This window comes from Bos indicus, chromosome 15 (genome assembly GCF_029378745.1).
Source record: "Bos indicus isolate NIAB-ARS_2022 breed Sahiwal x Tharparkar chromosome 15, NIAB-ARS_B.indTharparkar_mat_pri_1.0, whole genome shotgun sequence".
Taxonomy (NCBI): Eukaryota; Metazoa; Chordata; class Mammalia; order Artiodactyla; family Bovidae; genus Bos; species Bos indicus.
The window spans coordinates 47,102,058-47,125,672 of record NC_091774.1 but is presented as its reverse complement, the minus strand read 5'-3'; the positions used below and the strand labels follow the sequence as shown (position 1 = coordinate 47,125,672).

The 23,615-nt window shown below is 49.1% G+C and overlaps 3 protein-coding genes across 10 annotated transcripts; 1 reads left to right on the top strand and 2 right to left on the bottom strand.

Annotated features, from left to right (window-relative positions):
• Positions 1–222: 222 nt before the first annotated feature.
• RRP8 (ribosomal RNA processing 8) lies at positions 223–14,324 on the bottom strand. Of its 4 annotated transcripts, none has more exons than XR_011570868.1 (8): positions 14,075–14,322; positions 12,554–12,923; positions 11,872–12,331; positions 11,652–11,781; positions 11,416–11,522; positions 11,236–11,332; positions 1,366–11,008; positions 223–1,052 (listed from the first exon to the last, which is right to left on the bottom strand). XR_011570868.1 is itself a non-coding variant. In XM_070803757.1 (7 exons), exons 1-7 carry the CDS (start codon positions 14,171–14,173, stop codon positions 3,084–3,086), a joined length of 1,338 nt encoding a protein of 445 aa, XP_070659858.1. In that variant the 5' UTR covers positions 14,174–14,324; the 3' UTR covers positions 223–3,083. The 4 variants fall into 4 exon arrangements, 2 of the variants coding, with proteins under 2 accessions (XP_070659858.1, XP_019830928.2); XR_011570869.1 differs by having other exon boundaries at positions 223–656; XM_070803757.1 differs by having other exon boundaries at positions 223–3,158; positions 14,075–14,324.
• A 50-nt stretch (positions 14,325–14,374) lies between these two features.
• ILK (integrin linked kinase) lies at positions 14,375–21,845 on the top strand. Of its 5 annotated transcripts, none has more exons than XM_019975449.2 (13): positions 14,375–14,488; positions 14,944–15,061; positions 19,077–19,242; positions 19,409–19,504; positions 19,675–19,771; positions 19,867–19,950; positions 20,050–20,135; positions 20,259–20,368; positions 20,476–20,603; positions 20,699–20,820; positions 20,916–21,015; positions 21,123–21,253; positions 21,434–21,845. In XM_019975449.2, exons 2-13 carry the CDS (start codon positions 14,973–14,975, stop codon positions 21,581–21,583), a joined length of 1,359 nt encoding a protein of 452 aa, XP_019831008.1. In that variant the 5' UTR covers positions 14,375–14,488; positions 14,944–14,972; the 3' UTR covers positions 21,584–21,845. The 5 variants fall into 5 exon arrangements, with proteins under 5 accessions (XP_019831008.1, XP_019831010.1, XP_070659859.1 ...); XM_019975451.2 differs by having other exon boundaries at positions 14,377–14,488; positions 14,949–15,061; XM_019975450.2 differs by having other exon boundaries at positions 14,485–14,623.
• Positions 21,814–23,230, bottom strand: TAF10 (TATA-box binding protein associated factor 10). The gene is made up of 5 exons (XM_019974229.2): positions 22,971–23,230; positions 22,678–22,832; positions 22,372–22,436; positions 22,168–22,282; positions 21,814–21,984 (listed from the first exon to the last, which is right to left on the bottom strand). Exons 1-5 carry the CDS (start codon positions 23,200–23,202, stop codon positions 21,895–21,897), a joined length of 657 nt encoding a protein of 218 aa, XP_019829788.2. The 5' UTR covers positions 23,203–23,230; the 3' UTR covers positions 21,814–21,894.
• Positions 23,231–23,615: the final 385 nt, after the last annotated feature.

The window sequence follows — 23,615 nt, the reverse complement described above, 5'->3', positions numbered from 1 at the left end:
TGGCTGGAAGGGTGTGTGTAAAGGCGGTGAGTGTTCAAGAGCTATCTGGAATCCAAACAAGACAGGGCCTTTTTAGCTATAGTAAGAACTCTTACTATAAGATGGGAAGTCATTAGAACATTTGAAGACGGTGTTGAAAGTGAGTTATAGTACATAGAACAATATGAAAAGAACTTAAAAACACTGCATTGTGTGGGAAAAGGAAGATTGCAACATGACTGATCTGATCTGATCATTTATGTTCACACATAAGCACAGATTAAAAAGTCCTATACAAAATATTATCAAACTGATTTCACCAATATGTAAAATGGGTGTAATCAACAAAGTTGATTTTATTCCAAAAAATTAAGGTTGATTTCACATATAAAATAAATAAATAAATCTTTTATTTGCTACACGGACAGAATTTTTAAAAATATATGATCATCTCAATTCAGAAGCAGCATTTGACAAAATTCAAAATTCGATTCATAATACAAGTAATAGCAAGTAGAGCATATTATTAATCTGACATCCATTAATCAGAATCTCACTTCAAATATCACACCCAGTGATGAAACACTGAAAGTTCTTCCTTCAGGTCTGAGAATGATTCAAAGATTTCTACCAACATCACTTGAACACAGTGATGGACCTCCTGGAGTACATCATGGCTAAGAATAAATGATACAGAATTAGAAAGCATGAAATAAACTGATATGATAATCACATATTATGAGGATAATATGTGTAGAAAAATAAAAGAATACAGATAAATCACTAGAGTAAGTGAGGTTACTTTGCAAGGGTGCTGCTCCATGGTCAACATACAAAAACTGGTTGTATTTCAGCCAGGTGGCACTAGTGGTTAAGAACACTCCTGCCAGTGCAGGAGATATGAGAGATGTGGGTTTGATCCTTGGGTCAGGAAGATCCCCTGGAGAAGGAAATGGCAACCCACTCCAGTATTCTTGCCTGAAGAATCCCATGGACAGAGGAGCCTGGTGCGCAGTCCACGGGGATGCAAAGAGTTGGACACGACTGAGCAACTAAACAGCTCAACCATAAGACTATAAAGAAAAGCAAGGAAATCAGTGTTCTGGAAGTCAGGATGGTGGCAATTCTGTAATGTTGAGAGAAAGCTGCTCCCGTTTGGGAGGTGACATAAAAGAGGCTTCTGGGTGTTGTCAGCACTTCGTTTCTCAGTCTAGGTGGTGCCTACCTGGGCACTGGCCTGTGATAAACCATTAGGCTTAACATTTTTGTTTACTTTTCTTTAGGGCCCTGTTTTATTTACTTTTCTGATGTGTTCGATTAAAAGGGATTTTAAAGAAACATCACTAGTCACTGGCTGAAAAAGATGGAAATTTATTTCTCACTCACGAGACATCCAGAACAGATGCTCCCAATTGGTGGGTGGCTCTCCTCTAAGTGGTGTTCAGGCTCCTTCCATCTTCTGGCTCTTTCAAGGTGTAGCTTTCAAGGTCGTATGCTCCAAGGCCAAATTGGAAATAACATGGGGGACCATGCATAGGAAAATTTAAGGACCCAGGTCGTAGGAATAGCACACCTTAGTTCTACTATCTTCCACTTGATCACACTTAAGAATAAGGGAAGCTGGGAAAGAGTCCAGCTGATTTCCCACAAAGAAGAAAATGGGTGTGAGGATCAGCTGGCAGTCTCTGCCAAAACACACATATACCAAAACCACCATCTATTTTGCCAAGGATACACAGGTGTCCAGGCGAACACAACAAATATGTTGTGAAGCTATAAGAGAAACTGAAGTATGAATCGGGAATAAAGGAAACAAACAAAATAACAAAGAATGGGAGAGGGGCCTTTCATGAACCAATCCTAAAGTGCCATGAACTTAGAGGGAAATGGAATTCTCAGCATCACTCTATGTACCGACAAGAGTGAGGAAAAAAGTCAAGTAGCAATGGTGCCAGCAATGCCATCCTAACCATGATGACTCTAAAGTTGACCTTAGTTTTTGCAGCTGTTCATCCTCCCCTGGCTCCTGTCTGTTCTCTAAGCCTCACTCCCTGGACTTTCCATTAGTTCTCTGAGTAACTTATGATATCCTTCCAATAATTTTCCCTCTTAACCATCAAAGCCAAACTTGTACAAAGTAGATTTATTTTACCTATTGAACCTCCAGTTCTACGTTGAACTTTAGCCACTACAGTATGCATCCTTTTGTCCTTGGCTTCGATGCAAATGCTGCTGCAGAAAGCCCAACATCTAAACCTGCCTCTGGCAACAGCCAAGCAGCAGGAACATGACACTTACCTCCCAAATCTCAGAGTGCATATAACTGGGGGAACTCATTTTGTACTCAGAATCCTAAACTGCAAGGGTTTTAATTTATCCAGATGGCAAAGAATTTGAGGCAACCAGGAGAATGGATAAGCTCACTATGGTGGATGCTTATTATGAAAAACTTCAGAGCTGACAGAAACAACAATCTAGATGTATGAGCAGCTATTAATACATGGAATGCTCTGGTTATTTATCTATTTTCTTTTGGCTCCTGCACTCTCTGTATCCCCCTCTGCAACACACCTCCCTCTCAACCCCCACATACACACTCTGGAGTTGTGTTGCTGCAGCTGTGACTCTGCAAACTGTATTTCCCAGAATCCACTGCCAGGTGGTTCCATTACGTTCTGCCAAAGAGATGTCATAAAGGGAAACTGAAAGTGAAACACAGGGGGGAGGGTCTTCATTCCTGTTTTCCAGCTGCTGTTACGTACTTCAGCTGCAGACAGTTGGCTCTGGCTACCGGCTTCTTCTGCACTCTGCAGCAGTTCGCTACACTTCTGAGATACCAGCAGCAGATCAGTTTCTGGCATGACAGCCAGAGAAGAGTCAGACCGTGTGCCCCCACCTTCAAGGCCAGGTTATGTGGAGGGAGCCTCCCCCACCAAAGTCTGAGTATTGACCAGTCAAAAGCGGCCGCTTCTCTGAGCTCCTGGTTTCTGATAATCACATTGCTTCTTCCGCTTGGTTTTCCCAGGCCTTTGGACAGTATCTGATTTCTCCAGTTCTCAATTTTTAATTACATCAAGCATTTTCTTTTGACTTGGCTTTTGTCACTAGGAATCAATTCTCTGCATTAAATATCCTCTATTTGAAACATTTAGTGTGGTTTCTATTCTCCTGACTGAGCCCTGATAAACAGATAGATAGTAAAAATATAGTTGAGTGAAGGAAAAAAGTAAGACATAAGACAAAATTTGTTGACAGTACTCGGTAAGTTAAGCACACACACAAGAACAATTCACATTTTATAAAAATGCTTGTGCAAGGGTTTCCCTGGTGGTCCAGTGGTTAAGAATCTGCCGTCCAATGCAAGGAACATGGGTTCAATGCTGGTGGGGGAACTAAGATCCCACATGCTGCAGGGCAACTAAACTCGCAAGCCACAACTAAAGAGAAGCCGGAACGAAAGATCCCTACACCACAACTAAGACCCAAGACAACCAAATAAATAGATATTTTTTAAAAATACTGGCACAATAAGGGGATATTAAATAAAGGCCCTAGATATATCTATATAGGATATGTTGTTCAGTCACTAAGTCATGTCCGACTCTTTGTGACCCCATGGACTGTAGCCCGCCTGGCTCCTCTGTCCATGAGATTTTCTAAGCAAGAATACTAGAATGGGTTGCCATTTCCTTCTCCAGGGGATCCTGACCCAGGAATCAAACCTGCAGCTCCTGCCACATCTCCTGCATTGCAGGTGGATGAAGAGCCATTGGGGAAGCCCAACATAGGATTTACTCTTAGATAATAAAGCTGATCCAGAGCTCACTAACCCTCCTACCGTACATGAAGTTAGAAATACCAGCTTGATTGATGGGAATTTGGAGGAATAGAGAGAACGTCCCCCTGAAAGGTAAAGAAGTAGGGCTGTTCCCTCTATCCTCAATCAGGTGAGGAGGGCTCTAAGAGGACCACTTGTAGTCATTTTGTATTCCCATGACAGGGAGAGACCTTATATTCATTCAGCATCACATTCTCTAGCGGGAGGCTTGCTGCACTCAGAAACGTACAGCCCCAGTTCCAACAAGGCCACTGGGGTGGAGACTTGTTGGGAGAAAGTAACCCAAGACACTTAAAAGGGTCTGGAGCCAGAGAGAATGGAGAGGTCAGAGTCAGGCTAGCTGTGGCAGGGCGAGGGGAGAGGAGTCAGATGCTAGTCGGGCTGCACTTCTGCCCTTTGGCTGGACAAACATGTGGGAGCTTCCTGGGGGCTCCCAAAAAGGTAACCACTCTTAAGATGTTTGCTGAGACCTCTCTCAGGAGGGCTGCCGGCCAGGGTGAGGTTCTTTAGCACTAGGAGGCTATGGATACACTGTCAGGGTCAGAAGCTGAGGGGTGTGGGATGAGTATCTTAAGGAGGGAACCAGAGCCAGTTAGTGCAAAAGCCCCCAGGGGGCAGGGGGTGGCTCCAAAGAACCCCAACACCTCACACACTGAACCATTTAAATGCTTGTCTTAGTAGAACACACTGATAAAGCCAAACTAAACCAAAAGTTTAGCCTTTTTGCCTCTAATATACCCTTCCCCATCCCAATCCTAGAAGTGACAGAGGGGTAAAGAATGAGTGAAGTAAACAGAACCGTGAGTTTCCCCACCCCCACTGAGCTAGAGGGAGAACAGCCTTAAACTGGAGGAGCTGCTGACAAGTCACTGAGATGTGGGAAGGGGTGGGGAAGGCAAATGTATTTAAAATGTTAGTGTTTCAGACTGATCTCAGTCATGTTCTAGGGAATAATGGAACATATTTACACCAGAGTATTAACAATGTAGAAGGACCCTTGAAGTAAGACCAAAAAGACAGGGACTGTGGCAATCTGTGAGGCTCCTGAGGAGGCTAAGTAGGGTGTTCCTGATTAATCAAATCACAAGGTGTCTCTTGTGACCATGAGAATCGAGACCAAGAGAACCACACAGACCTAACTGCTAAGATCCTTGAATTCCTGAGCCAATGCCAACAACCATCAGGTTTCTAGTCTTATGAGATGAAAAATCTAACTTGAGATATTCTTTAGGAGGATTTTTTTTTTTGGTGGGGGGTGCGGGGGGAGGGAGCTCACAATCAAAATGTAACTGGTAAAATCATTCTCTCAATTTCCTCATGTGAGCATTTTTTCCCCAATCCTATTAATAGGACAAGGGATAGTGTAAACTGGCATCTGGTAAAATAATTAAATGTCTGAAGCACCCTGAAGGAAACACGGGTTTCCTTGTTTTGTGATTAAGACTAAGGTGGACAGGATGTCCAGAGAAGATATATTAGCCAGGGCATATAATGCTAACGACTGTAACAGTCCCCAAACTCACTAAATTAATGCAAAAGAGGGTATTCTTTGTAAAAACCAACGTGGATGTTCTTGGTCAAGCAATTTTCCTCTAAGCCGGGGCTCAAACATCCAGAGGTCTATTCTCTGACTCCATCTTCAAAATACCTGCATCAAGGTCACCTTGAAAGGCAGATGAAGGGGTGGAGAATACAGAGAAGGTTCATCCACTCTTTAACTGCCCTGTCTGGTAGTGAAACATCACTTCTATTTACCTTCCACCGGAAGGACTATGCACACAGCCTCACCTTGAGGCAAGGAGCTGGGAAATGTAATTTAACTATGTGTCCAGGAAAAGGACATTCTGGTGAAATCTAGCCTGTTTTTTACAGAAAACGTGATGCTAGTGTAAGATCTGGAAGATGAAAATGAACTCACCAGGGAAAAGTGCCCTGGGAAGACGAAGTGGCAATTATAAAGAACCAGAAGTAGAAATGGCTTGGAACGCTTGAGGAATGAAAAGAAAGCCTGTGCAGCTAGAGTTTTTCATGTGGAAGGAGTGGATTAAGATGCAGTTGGAGAGGGAGGCCTCGGCAAGATCACTTAGGCCCTGGAAAGGAGTCTGCCTTTCGTTCTCAGAACAGTGAGAATCCATTGAAGAGTTTAAGCAGAAAAGTGACATATCTGACTTACATTCTAAAAAGGCTCACTTGGCTGTGCGGCAAATGAATTGCTCTGGGAACAGGAGTGGAAGCAAATGGACTGGTAATGTGGTGACTGTAGTAGTCAGAACCAGCTGGCCAGCCTGGGAAGTCACCGGGGATGGAGGACAACCTAGAGGTCTCTGTGAAAACCTGTAAAGGACTTTGTGCAATTATCTAAGTGGTTGAGTGACTGGAGCTGAGCTGTGTCTCCGCCAAGATCATGTTGTTTCTTTGGGGACTGTGTTCCCTTAGGACTGTGTTACAAGAACAAAAGCTGGAGCACAACAGTGCCTGCAGGGGTAGTCAACCTCTGAAACGGATGCTGAGGAAGCATGAGCACAGACTGCTATCCAAACCCAACTGTATTCTTGTCTCCCACCACCCCTCCAACCTTTTTTCATTCAGAGAAAAGCTGTGGCAAGCCTGTGACTTACGGCTCATTCTCAGTTCCAGATTCTTAGGATCAGTATAAGATACAAACCCAATCTCAAGTGATTACAACATCTAATCCTATGTAACAATAAATAATCTGTACCTCTTCTGGCTTTAGCTGTTTTCACCTCTCAGCTCTGTCCCACTAAATTCAAGAAGCCTGCACTGGAGAAGGGCAGGGGGGTGATCTCTAGGCTCTCTGCTCTTCCCATCTCCTCTGTGCCTAATAGCTGCTGACTGCTCTGGGCCCAACTGCAGAGAAGGAAGGGGATAAGACAGCTTTTGCCCAGTTGGATATTTCTGGGTCCCATGGGCCTCACAGATTTAAAGGGGCCATCTTGCTGTCCTTTTTCTACAGTCCCCTTTACCCTGGTGGGTGCAGCTTTATTCTGGGTGGTATCCTACAATTCCCTCCTTAGTCCAGATGGCACACTCCTAACTTCTCTGTGCTTCCTTACCTCTTCAATGGTCCTACTGGACAGCACTCTAGACCACCTGATGCTTCCCCTGCTACAAAGTGCACAGGATACACTCCTGCATTGTTCACCTCAGCAAATTCTAGAACACAGACCAATGCAAAAGCAGCAGCACGCCCCGGGCTCCACCACTGAAAGTGAGCCTCTGCTTGCCCTCTGCATTTCCAGGCCAGGAATCAGACTCCAGGTGTACCATTTCTTGGCTTTAGGAATAAAGACCTCAAGCTTCCTGAATGCTCCCAGTGGAGTCTCCAGTTAAGACTCTTTCCCACTCTCATTTACCTCTTACTATGACTGCCACTCCTTCATCCTATTCTCAAATTGTACCTTAAACTGATCTCATTGTTCCTTAAACAGCTGGTATGCTGCTTCTTCTTAAGGGAGTATACACTGTTCTTTCTTCAGTCTAGGCTCTCAGTATCAGACACTGAAGCCCAGGCTTGAACGAGAGATGGTCCTGAAGCTGATAATGGAGCAGCGATGACCCAGACTCAGAAGTCCTGCTTTCAGAATTGATGGAAAAGCAGGTGGAGGCTGGCCTGAGATAGGGGGAGTCGGGGGCTTGAGTCAGACCCAGAAAGATGTTTATTCAGGTGGCTTGAGCCAGAACAGGCAAAGAAAGAATCCAAATTTTAAGTAAGGGAAGGAAAGCAAGAGAGGGAGGAAGGCAGACCCCAGCTGTCCTGTTGAGCATGATAACAAAACAGGAAAAACTAATCAAGATCTAGGAATATACGTAACACCTGGGAGGAAACAGGGCTATGACACTGTAAAAAGGTGATGTATGTTCTATAATGAGGCAGATGTCCTTAGACTTTACAGCTTGCCTCCCCATGATCCCAAGAGGTTCCCACCCCACGAAGCTGCCGCAACAGTTGCCCCTATAATCCCCAGAGGATCCCGGTAAGTTGGAGACAACTGTCAGGGTATTGTCTTGGCTGCCTGGCGCTCACCAGCCTCACATCATCCCCCAAACAGAAGTCTCTCTAGTAGGCTGTGTGACCCTCTGTCCTTCTGAATTTGTGCTATCCGGCCTCTCCTACTATGTCTGCAGATTTCCTGAATCTGTCCCCTTGTTCAAGACATTGGCACTGTTCCATGCTAACTTCTGTCATCATCTTGGAGAACTTCAAAGTCCATGCAGACCCACTCCCAATATCTGAGCCCCCCATGCAATAATCAATCTCCAGGCAACCTCCCATGCACTCCTCTCAGGCACTCACTCCTATAACTACACTCTTTAACTTGGCCACTGCCTGGGTTTGCTCTGCTTCCAGTATGAACTATTTGGACATTCCAGTTTCTGACCACAGCCTCCCATCTTCCCAGGTTACTTTTTTAATTACCCTCAGTGAAACTACCTACTCCTGTCTTCACTCCACTCAGTTGTTCTACAAAGTTCCATGGCCCAGCATAGACATTACTAATTTGTGAATGGTCTGAAACTCCTTTGCTCAATTTCATTTCAATTGTGTGGTAAGGTTTCAACTCTGGATGATCCCTTAGTACTTATTTTTCCTACAGTTACACCTAGATTCCTGAGCAGGCAGAGATAACCACAACATTGGGCCAACTGGTGTAACTATACATTCATGAATAATACCACTATAAATTCAAACCCCTCAACATTAAGCAGAAATCCTCTCCCTGCCACAATCTGACCTTTCTCTCATTTTAACAGACCTTTCAAGAGCATCCAACAGCCTAAAACCTTCCCATTCCTTCCACATTAAGAAACCCACTCTTCCTGGTTTTACTCCATCTCTGGCCCCACCTTCTCTTGTCACCCTTACTGGTTCGTTTTCCTTTACTTATCCATTAAATGCTCCTCAGAGTTCTCTTCCAAGCCATTTTCTCTTCTCGTTATCTTACTCTGGATATCTTATCTATTACGATGACTTGAATTACCTCCCCTGGCTGCTGAGTTTATGTCCCGCTTCCAAATCATCATCTAGGTACCAAAATCCCAACATTTTGAATGGCGTCACCAGCGCAACCAGTCGCTTAAGCCAGAAACCCAAGACCTGCTTCAGAATTCCTCTCACCAAGCCTCAATGCCCCACCAGTCCTCCTAGCTGAAGTTCTCCCACCTGCCCACTCCTTGCACCGTCACTAGTGACCTCATCATCTGGCCAAACCTGGGTTCCTGCAACACCCCTGCTTCTCACTGCTCCACAAACCCTGTCATCTTTATCACCTCCTTAGATGGATCTCAAGTGACCAGCTCTGGAAATACAAAGATAAATATGAGCTGAGAAGACTGCAGCCTAATGCACAAAACAATCGCCACACAGTATTTAAATGTTGCAGTTGACCTCTTCCTGTAGTGCTTTGAGAATGCAGACGGAGAAATTAGTTCTGCTTTGGGAGTAATGGAGTAGGAAACAACTAGGCTGTCTGGAAGGATGAGTAAGACTCTGCTAGTCAGATGAGTATTCGGCAGCGAGAAGCACGTGCAGAGGTACTGAACAGTGTCTGCTGGATGGTTCACAGCCCAGCCTCCAAACATGCCCTCTGGCCTGCACAACCTGCCTCAAAACACCCCCTTACTGGAGGCACTCAACTGGTGCAGAGTCCTGGAACCTGTGTGCCAGTGGTTCCTCTCAGGTCTTGTTCTTGGAAATAAGTCTTTACCGTCTGAGCCAGTAGGGGAGCCCTTAGAAATAGGTAGAACAGACTGTATCTTTATACCTGGGCCCACGGCAGATGTCTTTTGGAAGAGGCCAAGGACTTGTCATCCCAGTCATCTTCTCCCAGAACTAGTCTTCTCTGCCCATAGTTTGGCCTAGTATATGCTGATCTAGGCCCACTGCAAGGCAGAAACAACAGACACATTCTTCTGCCAATCCCCACCCCAAATGGCATCAATCAGTTGTGATTTATAGAGACCCAGCTCCCACATCACCCCCACTCAAAGAACTGCTCACAATCTATTAAGAATCTCTAAAAATCTTATAAAATAAGGCTGTTGAAAGGCTTATCTTGAGCTTTCCCAGAGTCTTCCTCAATCAACAAATTCATCCTTTACTCTTCAACCCCTAATCCTGCTTAGGGAAGGTCTTTAGAAACAGTAAGGTTTGCAACACACAACAGCCACAGCAACAGTTACTGAGCATCTCCTACGTGCCCAGCCTTGGCTACAGATTTCCTCATTAACCCATACAACAATCCTGAGTCAGTAATTCTATCATTTACCAAGTGAGTAGCAAGACATTCAAAGAGTAAAAGGCTCTCAGCAGTCAATGACAGGCCAACCTGATTCCAATATCTGTGCTCTCAGCCAGACAAACACCAGGGCCCAACAGAACAACAGATGCTAGGAAGGTTAGGGCCATTCAGCTCCGAAGATGGAGATGACAATCAGGGGGAAAAAGTACTCAGTACAGGGACAATCAAACCATCTTGACCGAGACGTCCAGATGATGTTGGTGGACAACAGCCAAGTTGCCTCTGCTGATGTGAGGGCTGCTGCACTTGCTCTAGAGCCAAGCTGCCCTAGAGCCAAGAAGCAATGCCTGCCTGCGGCCTTAAAGGCCCGAGCAGACTAAAGCTTTGTAGAAGCTTTGGGTGAGCAGAGGGATCTGATGTACCAACAGGAAAATTAGAACAGAGAGTGGAGATGCTCAGACAGAAAGCTCATATGGCTTCTGAGAGATGGAAACAGACACCAAACCCAGAGATGCCTTGAATTCCAAACCATGTAGTTTCCATGACACTGAGGGGATCCGTAATTCCCACATACTCCTGTGTTCTCACAATGAACTCCTTACTCTGTAGCTAGCCCTAACGACTTTATGCTTCCTAGAACCAAGAAGCCGTCTTTACATCAGGGTTGAGCCAAGAGTTTCATTACATTTTCTTCTTGAGATGGAGTAAGGGTGGTACCAGGCCCCAGGTCACAGTCTGGCTGGATACAGTCTTCAGAGTACTGAGTTTGGAGTTCAAGATTTGCCTCCTCATTCAAGGGGGGCTCCAAAGGTCACCTGCGCTTGTAGAGACAAGGCTGAAGCTTCAGGCCTGAGAGCTGAGTCGTGGGCCCTACCCGAGGGGGCCCGGTCTTTTCAAAATCAAACAAGAAGAAGTGGCTGTTGGTCAGATCCTAGGTACAGAAAAGACCCAGTGAGCTCTAAGTCCTCACCCCAGCTCTTCAAATCACCTCTGTCCAGGCCCCACCCCTGCTCAGAAAGCTTCCCAGCTCTCTCCCACTACTCAAGCCTTCAAGGAGCAAACATCTGTGTCTGACAATGACCTCCTTCCTGAACACCATTATTAGCCTGAAGGGCCACACATGTGACAAAAACAGGACAGATTTCCTGGGGTCCTCACCTTGGAGATGACCTTGAAGCCCAGTTTGGTGACAGCCCCCAGAAAAGTCCGAACATCTTCAAAGCGGCTGCTGACCTCAGCCACTTTCAGGAGACCCCTGAGAAGGACGGAAAGTTCTGGGTAAGTACACTGACACGCGCCATGTGCACAGTCATGCATCTGTGTCCTGGGAGCACCTACCCTGGCTTCAGCACTCGATTTGCCTCCTCCAGGAAGTCTCTGATGTTGGTTCCCATCAGTGAAAGGCAGAACACAGCCACATCTATAGATTCATCCTCCAGAGGCACCTGTGGAGAGTGAGAATGTTGTACTAAGCACACATTATGGGAAGGAGGAAGCCAGCACTGAATGCTAGGAGTAGACACAAGGATGCAGGGTGAGCAGAGTGCATTCTATGGAAGGAGAGAGGGGCTTACCTGGGCCATGTCACACACAGTGACCCGGGGGTCCAGAGAGGCCAAGTCAAAGCAGTGTACAGGGTTCCGGATACTTGAAGCCAGGCGGCAGTCCCCACAGCCAAAGTCAGCTACCACCAGGGACGCAGGCCTGGGAATGGAAGGGAGGAAGAGCTCACTGGTCCAGTCTGAGCCTGGGACTGACACACCTAGCTTCTCACAGCACCCAATTTTCACTAACCGCTGGCGAAGATCCCTGGCGATGCGGTCTACCGGCTGCAGTGGCCACTTCTTGACTTGGTTCTGGAAGCCACGGTGGTAGAGGAGAAAGGCCTCAGGGTCTTCCTGGAAGAGGCGCTGCGCAGCACTGCTGGGCCCTGAGTACAGCTGTTCATTGAGGTAGCGGAACCGGGCACCGTCCAGACGCTGGGCCATGCGAGCTCGAAGAGCCTCTGCCCGGGCTCCATGGTTGTCTGGACTGGGGGCAGAAGGCACCTCTGCCTCCTCTGCAGAGGCTGGGGCCGGGGCTGGGGCCTGCTCTGGTGGCTGAGATGGCCGAAACTTGTTCTTCTGTCTACGCTTGTTCTTCTGCCGGTTCCGCCATTGCTTGCGACTCAAGGTATGGGGAGGATTAGAGGAAGGGGTCTCACAGGTTGGCTTGGTGGGATCACTTGTAGCACTAGAATTCCAAGCTTTAGAACCTGAAGAAAGAGAGACAGAAAGGCATACTGGGGAGCAAGATGCCCTGAATTCAGAGGCTTAGCACGTCACCCTGGCCATACCCCCGTCCCTAAGAGAGAAACTGTGGTCTATGTGAAAGTACTTATTCCCTAACCCCAAACCTACTGGTGGCAGAGGAACTCTGTTATATGTAGGATCAGCTGATCCCCACACCCCCAGCCCTCATCATCCCCATATACTACCTGTTTGGTCAACACTGTCCAGGGGCTGGGCAAGATTTGAAGGGATCTGTTTCTGGCATTTCCTCTTTTTTTTCTCTTCTTCAGCCAAGTCACTGCCAAGAAGAGCCCCTTTGTGGCACTTCTCCCTTTCCACTTCCTCTTCCTTGGAGTCACTGCTAGGTGGGCCCCGTTTGTGACGTTTCTTCTTCCTTTTCTCCTCTACTTCATTAGACGCACCAGCAAACAAGCCCTTTTTTGGGCGTTTCTTCTTTGTTTCCACGACCTCCTCCTCCTCCTCAGAGTAACTGCCAGGAAGGCTAGGGGACTGCTGGGGAAGAGATGCTACCTCCAGGGCCCGTAATGTGGCCAAGAGCTGGCGGCGGTTGGAGCCCTGGGGGAAAACAAGGGATGAATGAAGGGGCGAGAATGGATGGGGCCTAGGGAGTAGAAGAGAGATGGGGACCTCATTCAGATGCTGGTTAGAGGCATCTGGATTATTCCCAATCAACTACCTAGCTTATCACGAAGACTGCCAGGGCCTGAAGAACTTTCAAAATTGCCATCTCAACCTTTGGGAGGCTGGAGAGCAGAGAAACCACCCACCTCACTTTCTTCATTGTATAGATGAGGTGATGGGGTTCCCAGAAAAACACTGTAAGGCCACAAGCTACAGGACCAAGGCTAGTGACCAGGAGTTCCAACCCTCAATCTCAGGTTTCTACCTCTGGCTAATACCTTTTTATAAAAAGTAGGAAGATTTTTGAAAATAAGAGTGACATGATCACACATGTGTGTATTAAAGATGCCTCCAGTTGTAGTGTAAAGAACTGAAAGAAAAAAAAAAAACACTGAAAGGGACAAGCTGCAGACAGAGGCCAGTGGTGGGGATTACAGCAATGGGTCGAGGGGTTGAAGAGGAGGGAATAAAGCAGGCAGATTTCATGTCACAGGCTGACTGAAGGACAGAAAGAGCCTGAGCAAGTGCAGTAGCCCTCACATTGGCAGAGGCTTAAAGGAGGTCTACTGTCTGGGAGACCGTTCTGGATTGAAGTCCTACTGGACGGGTTACTCATCATGGAGATTCTCAGTACCCCCTCAGCACCAGCTCCCTTTGAACAGTAGTACTGACAGCCCTTCACTGCCATTCAGTTTTGCTCTTTCCAATCTCCACACGGCAACCAGTGACCTTTTCAAAACGCAAATCTGAAGAAATCATTCCCCTGCTAAAACACTCCATTGGCTTTTATCTTTAACATGCGCAAATATTCTAACGTAGCCCTCCGATTTCTACCACACTGCCTCTCATTCTGTGTCATGCTCCCTTGCGCCCGGGTCTCTCCACATGCCTTTCCTTCCAAGAAACCCTCTTTGCTTCACTAACTTCTACTCACCAATTCTCTCAGTTCCAAAGTCACTTTTTTTTGGAAATTCCGGATTTGGGGAGGCTGCAGGCGGCCCTCCTCCCCCTAATTACACACACGGCGCGCCCCAGATCCGGAATCCAGCAGAGTCTGTTCTGAGGACCCCTGCGGGGCCACTCACCTTGATTTGAGAGACTGCCGTGGGCCGAAGCCCTAAGGCTACAGACCCGAGGTCCGCGACTACAGGGGCCTCCTCGGCCCACTCCGGCTCCTCGAACATGGGGCTGGGGAGCGCAAGGTTGCGGGATCCACGCGCTTCTCCACGTGCAGACAGCGTCTCTAGGAATCAGACCTCTCAGAGACGCCGGAACAGGGCAGGAAACCAAAGAGTGAGAGCTGAAGTGGCTAGAGCAGCCGGCGCAGTGCCGAAAACCATCGAGTTTAAACACTGGTGGACTAGAAGGGCAAGAAAGGCGGGAGGGAGGGGCTGGGAGAAGGAGGCCCGCGCTGGCCTGAGAGGGCCAGGGGCGGGGCCGGGCGGCGGGCGCGGCCGGACGGGAGTTCCCCGGAGAAGGCTCCTCTAGCCCGAGTCCCGGTGAGTGTGGGGGCACCCGTGCCCCCTCCCCAAGGCTCGAGCTCTACCAGGCGGTCACCCCTCACTCCATCTACTCGGTTCCGAGTGAGGAACGAGGGCGATCCCCGGCAAGGACCTCCGATCGCCTCCTTCAGGGTATACGGCGCCTAAACTCCCCACCCCCACCCCCACCCCCAGCTCTGTTCGCTGTTAGGGTCTCTGTGCTTGCTCTCGTGACATCCCTTCGGGAGACACTGCCTCTTAATCAACGCCTACTTCGCCCGATCCGCCTTTCCCTCGCGCTCAAGGGACACAGTCCAGGACCATCCCGCTGCCTCCCTAACTCCTTTCACACATCCAGTAGCTGGGGACGCAGAGCCCAGACCCCCAGCCCAACACACTTCTCTCCTGTAGGGGACAAAGCCTGGGGCTCACCCACCCCCCTAGATCCTTCTACAGTTCCCGCACTTTCCCAGTCTAGGGGACTCTGTGCCGGGACGCTGCTATGGACGACATTTTCACTCAGTGCCGGGAGGGCAACGCGGTTGCGGTCCGCCTGTGGCTGGACAACACGGAGAACGACCTCAACCAGGGGTGAGCTAGGGTGGCTGGGGGGCGAGAGGAAGGGCAAAGACAGACTCCTTTCCGCGATGTGGGGTGCTCACTTCTGGTGCGGGCGGCTAACTTTCCTATTCAGTGTGATGAGGGTTAAGCACAGCCTGTCAGCGGGTCAGAGGGTCTCCACACCGGAAGCTGTTGTTTGAGCTGAATCTTGACTGAATAAGAATTTACAGGCAGAGTCTGCAGAGAAGTTTTCTAACCTCAGTAAAGCTCATGGGCAAAAGCTAGGGGGCAAGACACGGAGCAGAGTGCCAGAAACTGTCCGGAGCTCCATATGGCTAGAGGAGGGAAAACTGCTGGGCTTCTGTGGGCTAAAGCTCTAAGCACAAGTGTAGAATGACGGAAGTTAAGACTGGAAAGGTCTGCAAGGGTCAGTCAGATCATGCAAGAGTATTTAGGCTATAATAATGTTTTTATTGCAAGGGCAAGGGTTTAGAACCATGTAATGGGAGAAGGCAATAGCAACCACTCCAGTACTCTCGCCTGGAAAACCCCATGGACGAAGGAGCCTGGTGGGCTGCAGTCCATGAGGTCGCTAGTTGGACACAACTGAGCTACTTCACTTTCACGCATTGGAGAGGGAAATGGCAACCCACTCCAGTGTTCTTGCCTGGAGAATCTCAGGGATGGGGGAGCCTGATGGGCTGCCGTCTGTGGGGTTGCACAGTCGGACACGACTGAAGCGACTCAGCAGCAGCAGCAATGGTATGATGAGATTGTCCATCTGTTAAGTGTCATCTTGGATGCTCTGTGAAGAGCAAATGGTGATGTGAAGAGAGGCAACTAACTGCCTAGCCCATCTTAAGTGGTGATGGCTTACACTAGAATTGGGGCAGGCAAAAAAGTGATCAAATTCCTGAAATCTTTCGGATAAAGAATCGGTGAGACTTGGTGTGGAAAGTGAGGAAGGTCAAAGATGATGATCAGGGTTCTGGCTTGGGTAGATAGTGGTTCCTTTTATTGATACGGACAAGGCTGAAGGGTGGTGAGTTCCACTCGACACATTTAAGTGACAATAAAGTGGAAATGTGGAATAGGCTGCTGGATTCCAGGAGAGAGATGTGACTTGGAGACAAAGATTTGGGCGATATTAGCATGAAGATCGGAGAAGGTAATGGCACCCCACTCCAGCACTCTTGTCTAGAAAATCCCATGGACGGAAGAGCCTGGTGGGCTGCAGTCCATGGGGTTGCTAAGAGTCGGACACGACTGAGCGACTTCACTTTCACTTTTCACTTTCATGCATGGGAGAAGGAAATGGCAACCCACTCCAGTGTTCTTGCCTGGAGAATCCCAGGGACGGGGGAGCCTGGTGGGCTGCTGTCTATGGGGCTGCACCGAGTCCGACACGACTGAAGCAACTTAGCAGCAGCAGCAGCATGAAGATGGGCTTCCCAGGTGGCTCAGCAGTAAAGAATCTACTTGCCAGTGCAGGAGCCTGCAGGAGATGAGGGTTCAACCCCTGGGTCTGGAAGAGCCCCTGGAGCAGGAAATGGCAACCCACTCCAGTATCCTTGCCTGAGAAATCCCATGGACAGAGGAGCCTGGCAGGCTCGTCCATGGGGTTGCAAAGTCAGACATGACTGAGTGTGTATGCACGCATGCACACACACACAACACACACAGCCTGGCAGGCTGGTCCATGGGGTTGCAAAGTCAGACATGACTGAGTTTGTATGCACGCATGCACATACACACACACACATACACACAGCCTGGCAGGCTGGTCCATTGGGTTGCAAAGTCAGACATGACTAAGCATGTACACGCAAGCACACACGGGCACACACACAGCATGTAGATGGCACCTGAAGAGGTGGATATGAAACGGGATGAGAAACCTACAAGACCAAAAAGGAGCAACTAGAGGTTGAAGAAGAAACAGGAAAATATACTAGTAAGGCTTAAAGAAGTGAATGTTTCAATGAAAGGAGAGTGGTCAGTGGTACTCTAGACTGCTAAGAGGTCAAAGAACTTGAGCACTGAAGTGTAACCATTGAATTTACAATTAATTATATATTTAATGATCTCTGTGAGAGCTGTTTCGGAGGAAAACAAGTGGAAAAAACCATACTATACTTGGTTCCTTCATTTAAGGAACTATGCTGAACATGTACTGGGTGCTAGAAGTCCAGAATCAGACATAATGCTTGCCCTCAAGGCAGTGGTCTCCTGGGCAGGTTGAATGTGAGGTAGAGAAAGTGAATGTAGACAAGTTCTTTAAGGTTGGCTGAGGCAGGAAGGCAAGAAAAGCAGTAGTGATGCTGATTCAGGATAGTGGAATTTTTTTTAAAGTGAGGAGAAAATAGATTTTAGGTTTGAGAGTTAAGGATCACCTGTCACTTTCATCCAGGCTTTATGGGTCCCCATTAGACTCTACGCTATTTCTCTGTAATTCACACTCGTTCCATTTTTCATATAATTCTTCCAACGGTGCTCTGATAAAGACAGAGAACACAGCTACTATTTTGTTGGTGGCATCATAAAGGGTAGGTAACTTTTTCCAATGAAGCTGGCATCTAGGAAGACTGCTGCCAAAACGTGAAAGAGTGGTATTAGTGAAAGTGGTGCAGGTATGAGTGGACAGGCTTCGGGGCCCCAGTTGGCTATATTGTGGGTATGAAGTAAGGGTCAATTTCCTGCTGGTCTCTTTGGGATTAAAGTTCAGGCTCTGGGGTGACCGGAGCCTGGCAGTGGTTAGAACCCTTGTGCCCATACTTTTGCTCTCAGGCTCTGGCCTTCTCTGGGGTCATAGACTGCCAGCGGCTGATGAACTGGGGCACAAATTAAAGAGCTGGGATGCAAAACTGACTGATAAGTAAGGGGTGGTGATTGCTTTAGGAAGAGGGAGGGAAATACCTCCCAGGAAAGCTTTTGGTTATCTTTGTGAACAGATGGGGGCAGCTGTAGAGGGAAATCAGTAAGTTAAAGGTCACACCCACCACCCATTTTGGCTTTGGGGACATCTGGATTGTCTGGGGTGACCATACCCCTGATCGGCTCCAGGCCCCGCCTAGAGCCCCCACACGGGAAGTGACCGCAGCACTAAGGCATCCGGAGGCTGACGGCCCAGACCACGGGACCGCCCCCTTGCTCCGCCCCTTGGATCTGCAGCCCAGGACTGGAGGGAATTTCCTTTTATGGCCCCAGGCTGTCAGGCAGGCCTAGTTTCCACCCAATTGTGGGGTTTTTTTGTTGTTTTTTGTACATTTAACTTTATAAAATAGAGAAGTTCCTGGGAAAAGAAAAAAGTTAGGTACAGCTTTCTAATTAAGTCATTCTCATTTTCTTGTTTTCTGTACCTAGGATTGCTTAAGAATCCTGTCTTATGTGGCAGTATCTGCCTCATGAATAACTTACCCAAAGCCTTTCTCCTTTTCATTATAAACCCCTCCAAACCATCAGTTTAATTCCATTCCCTTTTTAGATTTTAATTTCAGTATCAGAACCAAAACCAATCAGTAAGCTTGCTTCCTCTTCCATAAACTGTGGCTTTTCTTCTCAAAGCTTCCCTTCCTTCGTATTAACATGCACTGAACAGCTGTTGTCAATTCTCAAGAGGCTTAGTCTAATAGACAAGACAGCCCATTTAACAGATTTTTACAATCCAGTGTGACAAGTACCATAATGTAGTAAGGCAGTGTACAAGATGTGGTGAAAACAGAAAGAACTAACAGATGTTGCCAAAGGGGTACAGAGAAAACCAGATGAAGAATGTTACCATTTAATGAGATAGAAAGTACCCAGGGAAGAAAGGCTAGAGGGAGATGAAAACAGGAATTGTTAGGATTTCAGGTAGTGGTTGGTTGGGTTTGACACTCAGAGGAAGGTCTGACAGCTTTGGGAGTTGCTGGCATGAAGAGCATCAAAGTTCTAGAGGTAAGGCTTCCCAGGGAGAGTATGCAGAGTGAATATTAAGTTTTTCCTGTGTCAAAGCCTTTGCCCCCATCCCACTTCCAAATCAATGACCCTTGTGCCTTCCTCAAAGGGACGATCATGGCTTCTCCCCCTTGCACTGGGCCTGCCGAGAAGGCCGATCTGCTGTGGTTGAGATGCTGATCATGCGGGGGGCACGAATCAATGTGATGAACCGTGGGGATGATACCCCTCTGCACCTGGCAGCCAGTCATGGGCACCGTGATATTGTACAGAAGGTATGTATGAACCCTTTGACGCACATGCCTGGAAGTAAGACACAGGCACTATAATATAACGTACAAAGTATGTGTACTCATCTCCCTCCTTGCATGCCTCAGTACACTTCTCTCATTTGGGACTGACTGTACCTTCTACCTCTTTCTGTTTGGCCACGGGGACCAGCTGCTGCAGTACAAAGCTGACATCAATGCGGTGAATGAGCATGGGAATGTGCCCCTGCACTATGCCTGTTTCTGGGGCCAAGATCAGGTGGCAGAGGTGAGTACTCAGGCCCTGAGCTCTGGGATGGGTGGGAAGGAAGTCTGAGCTTGAGCGGGAGACTCTGGAACCCTCAACCCTTCCTGTGAACAACATTCACAAGGTTTGTACTGCATCTGCACTCATGGTTAGTTGGGAATGCCCTCATCACAGCCATCTCTTAATTCCAGGACCTCGTGGCAAATGGGGCCCTTGTCAGCATCTGTAACAAGTATGGAGAGATGCCTGTGGACAAAGCTAAGCCACCCCTGAGAGAGCTGCTCCGAGGTCTGTCCCCACCCACTGCTTGTGTCCTCGTCTTGTCCTAGCCTGTCTCTTTCCACACAACAGCTGAGGTCAAGACTTTTGTCTTTCTTCCCCAGAGCGGGCAGAGAAGATGGGCCAGAATCTGAACCGTATACCATACAAGGACACATTCTGGAAGGGGACTACCCGCACTCGGCCCCGTGAGTCAGCTGTGAGGGGAGGGGTGGTGAGAGAATAGTCCTGGACTCCTGGGGCTGGGAAAGAGGGAAGCTGGGTACCTGACCTGCCCACACTCTCAGGAAATGGGACTCTGAACAAACACTCCGGCATTGACTTCAAACAGCTCAACTTCCTGGCGAAGCTCAACGAGAATCACTCTGGAGAGGTAACTCCCCACCCCACCCCACCCCATTACCTGTTGTGCACCTGTTTTAAGTTTCTCCTCCAGCTAGTAGGCAAGAAAACAGTGGCCTTAGTTAAAGCCTTCTAACCCTTATCTGCCCCTCAGCTATGGAAGGGCCGCTGGCAGGGCAATGACATTGTCGTGAAGATGCTAAAGGTTCGAGACTGGAGTACAAGGAAGAGCAGAGACTTCAATGAGGAGTGTCCCCGGCTCAGGTGGGGCAAGGCCTAAACTGGAAGCCTTGATTTCAAGGAACCCTGTCCAGCACTCAGGAGATCTTTCATGCTGGATCTCAGCCAGGAACATTCTCTCCCTCTTCCAGGATTTTCTCACATCCCAATGTGCTCCCAGTGCTTGGTGCCTGTCAGTCTCCACCTGCTCCTCACCCCACCCTCATCACACACTGGATGCCATACGGATCCCTGTACAATGTGCTACATGAAGGCACCAGTGAGTACGGGGTGCTAAATCTCACTGTAGCAGAGTGTGGGGAAGGAGAGTCTGTGACCCTCTCCAAGTGATTTAACTCTTGCCTTCTCAATTAGATTTTGTTGTGGACCAGAGCCAGGCTGTGAAGTTTGCATTGGACATGGCAAGGGGCATGGCCTTCCTACACACACTAGAGCCCCTCATCCCACGACATGCACTCAACAGCCGTAGTGTAATGGTGAGATCACAACTTCACTCCCGGCCCAGGCCCCAGAGGTCCTTTCCCTAGAATAGGACTTACCTCCTTCCACACAACTATCTTCTTTTCCTCAGATTGATGAGGACATGACTGCTCGAATCAGTATGGCCGACGTCAAGTTCTCCTTCCAGTGCCCCGGGCGCATGTATGCACCTGCCTGGGTGGCTCCTGAAGGTGAGTGATGGCATTATGATGTGAGGCAGAGAAGGGGCAGCTCAGTAGTAATGGAAGGGAACAGAGACAGGACAAGCAGCTGGAACAGATAAGTCCTGTCCCTCCAGCTCTGCAAAAGAAGCCTGAAGACACAAACAGACGCTCAGCAGATATGTGGAGTTTTGCAGTGCTTCTATGGGAACTGGTGACACGGGAGGTACCCTTTGCTGACCTCTCCAACATGGAAATTGGAATGAAGGTGAGAGCATAACTGGATATACTTGTGTTGGGGGAACTGTAGTGGTAGTGACAATTGTAGTGGGGCTGGGCTCCTGCCACATTGATTCAAATATACAGAATCCTGTCCTGAGGGCTAGACGTCTCTCCCCACATGAGACTCAAGTTCTGAGACTCACCTTGTTTTTCCTTGTGTTTTCAGGTGGCACTGGAAGGCCTTCGGCCTACCATCCCACCAGGCATTTCCCCCCACGTATGTAAACTCATGAAGATCTGCATGAATGAAGACCCTGCTAAGCGACCCAAGTTTGACATGATCGTGCCTATCCTGGAGAAGATGCAGGACAAGTAGAGCTGGAAAGTCCTTGTCTGAACTTCAGAGGTGTCAGGACACGGTTAGGGGAGTGCACCTCCCCAAAGCAGCAGGCCTCTGGTTGCCTCCCTTGCCACTAGTCATGGTACTACCCCAGCCATGGGGCCCATCCCCTGCCCCCATCCCTACCACTGTGGCCCCAAAAGGGAATGGGCTCAAAGCTTTGTCACTTGCCACACGGTGTCTCCCAGCATGGGAGGGATCAGCCCTGCCTGTCACAATAAAGTTTATTATGAAAACAGGCTGGTGTGGGGACAAGAGAACAGACAAGTACATTTAGACTGGGTGGCTCAGGTGAAGTAGTGCGGCTTCTTCACATTGATGCCATACTCGCTGAGGGCAGGGGTCAAGTCCTCCATGGTTAGAGTGTACTTGCGGTCCTGAGGGAAGAGGGAAGAGCACCAGCTGAACACAGGAATTCCAGATTTCAATCCCAGGCGGGTGACCCTGTGTAGGTCTTTCACCTCCCCTAAGGCTTAATTTCCCTCAAAGGGGTTTCAGGATAATTTAAGCCTCTGCTGCTGTAGGAGGTAATTACTGAATCAATGAGCCTCCCCTCACACCTTGCTCTTGCTTCGGGAGCTGCCAGAGGCTGTGCCCTTCATTTTGCAGTGCTGTAGGGCATCGTTGGCAATATCTGAGATGAATTTCTGGGCAGCTAGGGAGATAAGCCGAATTCTAGAGAGAAAAAAATGGTATGAGAAGGTCATAGACAACAAACTCCACACAAGCAACCCAACACTCTAACCTGCCCTGAGTTTACTCACATGCGTGGGTCGGAGGCCTCAAAGCCAGCACGGTTCAGGTAGTAACCAGTCACTGCATCAGGGATCTGAGAAATCAATTAGACGACTGTAAGCGTTAGCCCTGGGTACTGCGGGGCTGAGAGTTGGGGTAAGGGAAATGGAGGGCAGGCCTGGCTATCAGGAAGTTCCCAGTTTGGGTGGGCAGAAGGGAAAAATCACAAAAGCTAGGAAGGGAAATAAACACGAGAGGACGCAGCAAATCCAGATGGTGTGGCACAAGTTGGCAATGACAGCGAGTCAGGAGCCTTGTTCAGGCGGGAAGCCCACCGTAGGCGTGTAATCCTCCAGCTGCATCAGGAAGTCCACTAGAGGCGTGCTGGACACCACCGGCTTCACCTCTCCATTGGCCGCGCTTGGCAGCACGTAAACCCCGTTAGACATGGCCCCCTCCGGGGGCGCCGCGCCGCCAGTCGTCACCGGAGCTGGAGGAAAACCAGCAAACTGAGACACGGAGGTGGGAGGCTCGAGGGTTCCGCTAGGTCTGTCTTACCCTCTGCCCTCACCCGCCGCTGGGCCCAGCCCAAAACGCGGCCCTCGCCCTCACCCGTCCCGGCCCTCACCCGCCCCGCGCCGCTCGGCAGGCTCCCCGGCCCGCGCCGCCACGGCTCCAGTGCCCCCTGACGCGGCTCCAGCCCCAGGCCCCCCTGCCGTCCCCGCGGGGCTGGCCTTGTTCTCCGCGGCGGTGCCGGCGGGCAGCGCGGCGGGGGCCGAGACCGCGGGCGCCGGGCCCGGGGCCGAGGCGGCGGAGGCCGGCGCCGCCTCGGGGTCCGCGCCGGAGCCACTGCAGCTCATCGGGCCGGTGGGAGAGGCGGCGAACAGAGCCGCTTCCGCTTCCGTTCACGTTACGCACACACCAGGGGTGACGTCACGCGCCCACGACTCGTCCGTCCCACACCACGTTTGCTCCTCCCTTAAGCCTCCTTCCTTTATTCCCCACCCATCCAGCCGCTACAGGACAAAGGCCAGAGGGCGGAGACCAAGTGTTGAGGAACTGCCACTAGTTTGGACATTTCGCGTCCGGACCCGCTGTTCTCCAGTGTGGATCCTCTGGGATGGGAACCCTTCAATGTCGAGGATTCTTTTTTGTGGGTTTGGGGCCCCTCACCCAGCCTGACGCCTAAAATCCTTGCTTTGAGGCTCATCGCCCCGACACCTCTCGACTGTTGGTCGCCTGCCAGTCTGCATCTTTTCTAGTTCCTTTATCC